The 6,869-nt window shown below is 59.0% G+C and overlaps 1 protein-coding gene across 1 annotated transcript; it reads left to right on the forward strand.

Annotated features, from left to right (window-relative positions):
* The first annotated feature begins 694 nt into the window (after positions 1 to 694).
* Positions 695 to 6,012, forward strand: LOC115495460 (uncharacterized). The gene is made up of 4 exons (XM_072929425.1): positions 695 to 1,598; positions 2,081 to 2,185; positions 4,398 to 4,503; positions 5,089 to 6,012. The coding sequence occupies exons 1-2, from the start codon at positions 695 to 697 to the stop codon at positions 2,104 to 2,106; spliced, it is 930 nt and encodes a 309-aa protein (XP_072785526.1). The 3' UTR covers positions 2,107 to 2,185; positions 4,398 to 4,503; positions 5,089 to 6,012.
* Positions 6,013 to 6,869: the final 857 nt, after the last annotated feature.

Genomic DNA, 6,869 nt, shown 5'->3' on the forward strand with positions numbered 1-6,869 from the left:
GGGGCCAGGTGGGAGCCGGGTGGGGGAAGAAACGTGGAAGGACGAGGAGAAAGGTGGAGGGGTATGGCAGGGTTGGGGTGTGTAGGGGGAGAGGAAGAGGGGCAGTAGGGGGGGACCGCGCCGGGCCGGGGGGGGAAGGAGGTGAGGGCTAGGGGGGAGAGGGGGGGGGGGGGGGGGGAGGGTGTAGGGGGTGGGGGAGGGGAGAAAGGGAGGGGATAGAGGAGAGGTATAGAGAAAGAGAAGCAGAGAAGAGATAAAAAGGAAGAGAAATAAAAAGCCCGACCCGGCCGCAACCTCCCCCACCGAGCGTCGAGAGGCAAATGGCTCCTGAGGCGATTCCCGGGGCTTAAATCCCCTCAGCCCCGCCCCGCGCAGCCGCTCTGGGGCCGCGCACCTGAGCCGGGCCCGCCCTTCACACCTGAGCCGGGCCCGCCCCTCACACCTGAGCCCGCCCCGCCCTTCACACCTGAGCCCGCCCCGCCCTTCACACCTGAGCCGGGCCCGCCCTTCACACCTGAGCCGGGCCCGCCCTTCACACCTGAGCCCGTCCCGCCCTTCACACCTGAGCCGGGCCCGCCCTTCACACCTGAGCCCGCCCCGCCCTTCACACCTGAACCGGCCCCGCCCCGCCCCGCCCGTAAATCCCGGCGGATCCGCGCCCGCTCCGTTTTGGACGGGGGATGCTCATTCCGGGATGCGGCGGGACCGGCGCTCGGAGCGCTGTGCGGGCCCTGGGCCGGGGCTGCTGCCGGTGCTGTGCGGAACTCGCGGCGCTGAGGTGGGGCCGGGAACGGGACCCGGGCCGGGGAATTCGGTCCGGGTCCTGCCGGTGTCTGCTGGGGGTCCCGGGGCGAGTGGGCTGCGGGTCCTGGAGCCGCAAGACCGGGGCGGGATTGGGGCAGGGATCGGGACAGGAATCGCCGCGGGGAGGCGGAGCCGCTCCGGGACGGGCGCGGACCGAGCCCGGCGCTTCCGCTCCCGCTCGGACCGCGGCCGGTGTGGGGCTGCGCTCCCGCCGGGGCTCCGGGCAGGTCCCGCCGCGGCCGTGGGGAGCCGGGGCTGTGCCGGGGCCGGGCCCGGCAGGAGGCGGCGCTTTCCCGGAGCAGGCGCTGGATCGCGGCTGGAAGCGGGCGGGGCGCGGGGACCGCCCGGGCCGGCCCCGGGACCCCTCAGGGGCGCCGCTCCCTCAGCGCCGCCCGAGAGGGGCGCCCTCTGGCGGACACGGAGCGGCGCTGCGAGCGCGGCGGCCCCCGGTGCGCGCTCCCGCCGGGCGGCGGCCCCCGGTGCGCGCTCCCGCCGGGCGGCGGCCCCCGGTGCGCGCTCCCGCCGGGCGGCGGCCCCCGGTGCGCGCTCCCGCCGGGCGGCGGCCCCCGGTGCGCGCTCCCGCCGGGCGGCGGCCCCCGGTGCGCGCTCCCGCCGGGCGGCGGCCCCCGGTGCGCGCTCCCGCCCGCGGAACGAGCGCGGCTGCATCGCCGCGGGCCGGAGGAGCCGTTCCGGGCCGTGCCCGGTGCTGCCGCTCCTGCTCAGACTGTGCCCGGGGCGGGACGGGCCCCGCCGGGGCTCAGTTCTGCTCGGGCCGCTCATCCGACACCTGCCGGGTGAGGCCTGATGCTCTCCTTCCTCCCCCCACCTTCCCTGCGGGTCGCACTCTGCAATGCAAAACAACTCCGTTTAAAAGGCCAGTGAAAACTGTTTATTTCCAGAGCACAGGGTATCCTGCGTTAGAAAGAGCCACGAGGAGCATCAAGTCTCATGATGGTAAGTGACCGGCCCATGTGGGCATTAAACTCGGAATCCTGCTCCTCTCAGCAGCCTGCTCCAAGTACCTGAGCCAGTCTCAGGGTCAGGAGGAAGGTCCTGCCTGGGATGGGAATGGCTGCTGCCAGCAAGGGAATTCCTATGCAAATCAGCAATTTTTTGCTAATGCTGCTTTACACACCAGCCTCTAGAATAGCTCTAGGGCAGAACTGGCTGGCACCTGACATGACAGCACAAAAGTCTTCCCATAATCGTGATTTTCTGTCTTTTCCAGTATTTTCCTGATAGCTTGTAAAGGTCCTTGTGCCATGTCCCTTTCCAGGGAGAAATGAGCAAGCCAAGTCCTGAGGGTTCCCTTGGTCCATGGCCAAAGTTCTTCTGGAGAGTGCCGGGGCTGGTCCCGCCTGCAGAGGGGCGTTTCCTGCAGGTGAGTGTTCACAGCCCAAAACCTCGGTGGGGCTGAGGCCGGGGCTGCTTCTCAGGCCCAGAGCTGCACGGAGCCCTCGGGGACTCCTGCTCCCTGCCAGGAACGTTCCTCGGTGTTCCCGGTGTGTCCCAGCGGGGCGGGAACGCGGGGCGGGAGGAGGCCGAGCCCCAGGAGGGGAAGCAGCCCCTCTTGTCCTTGGCACCTGCAGGGCAGGAGCTGTGCCTCAGTGTCCTGCCCGTGGCAGGCAGCGTGCCAAACGCATCCCGGGGATGGGCGCTGGGGTGCCCGGGCAGCGCTGGGATGGGCACGGATAAAGGGCTGCCCGCGGCTCCTCGGCCAGGGGCTGCTCTGAACGGGCACAGGAGATGCTGCAGCCCAGACAGAGCCCACTGACATCCCAAAAATGCCCCAAGGAACAGCTGGCATTGCCTGGGAATGTCAGCACGTTGGGTTTGCAGAGGAGCTCAGACAGCGATTCCCAGTGCCCACCTCCTGGAGCTCCCACACACCCACCAGGTCTGTCCCAGCCACCCCATCCCTTCCCTTCCAGCCTGGGCACAGCCTCCAGCAGCAGCCTTAGAGCCAAGGGAATTTCCCTCGCAGAAATTCAATCCCGAGCAATGCCCTCGGAGATGCCCTAAAATAAAAGGTCAGAGTTGGATGAGGTTTTGTTTGGATGAAGTTTGAGTTTTTCAGGGAACCAGCTGGAACTGCAGAACTGCTGGGAAGCTTTCACAGGTGGGTCACAGTGCAGGTGCCCTGAAGGCAGGGATGTGCATCCCTTTCCTCAGGGAAAAGAACTCCCAGAGGCCACTCCCGAGGCTCTGGGATGAGCTCAGCTCCTGCAGGGAGAGATCTCCTCCCCTGGGCACAGGGGCTGCCTCAGCAGGGCCGGGAGCGCGTCCGGCCACCCCTTCTGCTGCTTTCAAACATCCCCTGGAGCTGAGCTCAGGGGGGTGGAATCCACTGAATTCCAGGGAACTCTGTCAGGTGCCCCCAGGAACATGGGTGGGGCTGGGGGGATGAATAAATAGCAAAGGGTTATAAATAACAAATGCTATGGAATATCAACCTGTCCTTGTCCTGATCCCACTGAGCTTCCTTGGAAGAGGAAGGAATTCTGTGCAGAGTATTTGTCCCACCAGCAACAGGAATTCAGTGCTATAGCTCTAATTCATCTAAACAGCAAAGCTGAACCCAAAATCTGGGCACCACACAGGGAACAATCTTTGTGCTGCCCTGTCAGCCAAAATACTTGGGCTGGGAAATTTCAGCAGCCAAATGTATGGAATTATGTAAATCCCAGCAACCAGCATCCCCTAAAAGGACAATTCAGGTGCCAGGGTGTGAGTGCTCCTGTCCTGCTGCTGGTGAGACAAATTCTCTGCACAGCTGGCCCCAGCCTGAGAGTAGGAGGGGTGGGAGAGAGGATCCGGCTGCCTAGGAAGTGCCAGGAGATGAGGCTGCTGGAAACTCATCTGAATCAGCTGAAAACTTCTTCCCTGGAAAAAGACAAGAGCCAAAGCAGATCCCTTGTGGCCAGCAGCTGGATCCACTCTGGGGATCCACCTTGCCCCTGCCAAGACCTCTGTTTTTCCTCCCAGCTCCTGAGGAGTGTCAGGGCCACCTTGAGGGAGTTCAAATCCAAATAAACCCCAAAGCCCACAGAGTGAATAATCCCAACAGACAAATGCATTGTTGTCATAAAAAGCTTAAAGATCTGTTAAAAATACTATGACAACGCTGTAATGGAACCGTCTTAATGCTCTTGGTTCCATTATGAAATTTTAGTCCCTCAATGGGCAACTTGTAGAATTTATCCTGGGATTTAGAGGTTGAGTAGCGTTGGTATGGATTGACCTTCACCTCTGGTCCCACTTTGTGCAAACACAACTTGGGCCAAGGTGGGTGAACTCATTACCTCAGCTTTTCCCTCAGAAATATCCCCGATTTATTTCTCTGTAGATGAACTCAGATTTTGCCCCCTCCTCACCTCCATTTACCCTCAAAGTGTCCATTCTGTTCCCCACAGGTGCCCTGGTGATGGCAGGGAGGTTTCTTTGCCCACAGTGCCTTTCTCCTGCCCCTCCCCAGCCTGAGGCAGCCCCTCTGCTCGCTTTCTCTGCCCTTGTCACACACAGTGGGGCACCAAAGGGAGAAGGTTTCAGAAAACATTTCTGCAATTAATTCATAGTTATTTCCAATTCCCCAGTGAGAAGAACACAAACTCACAACCATTAAGGCCTGGCAGTTCCCTGCAGTGAGAGCTCAGCACACATCCAGAGGCAATTCCAGCATCTGAAAGGAAGAAGAAAAAGGTGATTTCTTCTCTTTTGAAATTATTTCAAGTTCTCAGACCCAAACCAACCTTGCCCTTGATTTTGGCTGGGTGAATCCTGAGCAGTGGGCACAGGTCCTGTCATTCCTGCTGATGGGAGTGATGCTTTCTGGGGGAAATCAGCTGATTTCCAAAGTTCACGGCCTGCCCCATGCCTGATCTGCACAGGAGAAAACCTCTTCCATGAAGGGATTTTGCTCCATCTAATCCCATCTGCCCAGGCTGTTCCATGTGGATGTTGCCAGGCTGGGGCAGCACAGGCAGATGCAGCTCTCAGCTCTCTCTGCTCCAAACACAGCTCTGGGCTCCTCTGCAAACTCCTCTGCTGTGAGGTTTTCTCCAGGAGAACTCAAGGAATGGAACAATGGCAGATTAAGTTATCAGAGAGGGAAGTAAAGGATAAATATTCCTGTAAGAGCCTTTGGGATCTGCTGGGCTGAATTGGGAAGGGGACATTCGTTCCCTGCAGTGCAAATGCACAACAACCTCCAACACAAAGCCAACACTGTCAGGTGGGGTCTGAAAGCACCACCTGGACAAACCTCATTGTCATTCTTCCTTTCAGGGACTGTTTCATCAACCTCTGAAGCTGACAAGCCCAAAAGCTCTGGAGTCTGTCTGCTCTGGAACACAAGGATACTCCCAGGGATGAGGCACATTCCCAGCAAACGCTCCCAACACGGCACAGAGGCACCACTGGAGCTCGTGTTGGGGCTGGGAAGGGCTGCCAGGAGGACACAGCCCCCAGCTGGGGTGGCAGGGGCAGTGACAGCAGCAAATTCCACAGGCTGATGGCACAACAGAGGGACAAAGGCCAGCAATGCCACGGCAGCTGCAGGTTTCATTCTGCTCCCTGTGCTGCCACATCCCGGCAGGAAAGCTCCAGGGGGGACAGAAACTCCCTGGGTGCACAAAGTGCAGCCTCTGTGCCCCTGATCCTGCTGGAACTCAGCTGTGGGGCCAGCCCCCAGGGTAAACAGTGCCCTGCCTGCAGCAGCCTCAGGCACTGCCCCATTCTCAGCTCCCCCTGCCCCGGGGCTGCCACCACATTCCTGACCAGGAGCCAAAGGCCCCTTGGGACAGGGCTCTCTCTGTGTCTCAGCCTTGGGGACTGCAGGGACCAGGCAAGGACAGCCTGAAACCAGGGCAGATCCCTCTGGGGACAGCTGGGGACTCACCCCACACCACGGGCAGGACCAGGGACCCTCCAGTGCAGGCTGGAGCCTGTTGGGTTTGGCTGCTCAAACACCAAAGCTTTGGGCAGAGATGGGATGAGTTAAGTGGTTTTTCCTGTCCTGAAAGAGAGGAGAAAATGGAAATTAGGTCCACTCTGGAAGTCAAAGGCTCCTGGCTTTCCCACTTCTGTTCTGATTGCCCACTGTGGGGTTCTATCCATAAAAAATGAGAGGTGACAGCAAATAAAAGTGCCCCTCGTCAACATTTTATTCCCTACTATTTTAATACATAAAAAGGATGCCATTTTTCCTTATTGCATTCTTTGCCTAATTTTAACAGAACCATTTTCATTCCAGGCCCCACTTTGGGGGTTCCTGAATCCTTTGCCATTGGACTTTGGACAAAGGAAGAGAAGGATCTGTTCCACACAGGGATCATCCAATGGGGAACAGCCCCTGTGCCAACCCCAGCCTGGGCTGAGCACGCTGCCTCACTCCCCCATTCTGGATCCTGGCTCCACTCCAGTCTGAGTTTTCCCCCATTTTCCATGCCTAGAGACAGGAAATTGTCCTGGTGAGGGTGTAAGACCTTCAACTGCACATTGATCTGGGGGCTGTGCTGGGATTCCAGCAGGGAATTCATGGTGTTACAGATAAAAACCATTCCAGGGAGCAGCACTGACAAGGCTGGGAGCTGCTGCTTCACCACACGGTGTCAGCAACAGAGAAAAAACACAAAATGTGTCTCCAAAATCTAGGATAAAATGAATGATTCCTCCTGCTTTTAGTGGGACCAGGGCTAATTCTGCCCTGGAGTGACAAAGAATTTCTCCCTCAGACCCCCAGAGACCCCTCAAAAAGCCAAAGTGCAGCAGGGAAGGGAGGAAGGAAAGGCACCTCTGCCTCACCTGCTGGGAACAGCACAGGTCCTGCTGCTCCTGGGGACTGGGAATGTGTCCAGAGCCAAAAGCTCCTTCCCAGGCTGGAGGGGCTTTCCTGAAGCATCACCTCTGGGAAGCAAAGGGCTATGGAAGACATGGAGTGGGAATTTACAATAATAATATTATTGGGAAAGAGCAACAAAAGAAGCAACAGTAATTACAAGGGAGCAGGGAGGATGCTGAGCTTTAAATGAGGTTTGAGTGAGGCAGCTTCTCCTGGGCTCTCTGAA

Source organism: Taeniopygia guttata, chromosome 5, assembly GCF_048771995.1.
Source record: "Taeniopygia guttata chromosome 5, bTaeGut7.mat, whole genome shotgun sequence".
NCBI lineage: Eukaryota > Metazoa > Chordata > Aves > Passeriformes > Estrildidae > Taeniopygia > Taeniopygia guttata.

Bases quoted from the DNA above. Each gene is read 5' to 3' on its own strand.
- LOC115495460 (XM_072929425.1), top strand. From the start codon at position 695: ATGCGGCGGGACCGGCGCTCGGAGCGCTGTGCGGGCCCTGGGCCGGGG. The intron at 1,599-2,080 runs GTGAGGCCTGAT...GTCCCTTTCCAG, and splicing joins GCTCATCCGACACCTGCCGG to GGAGAAATGAGCAAGCCAAG.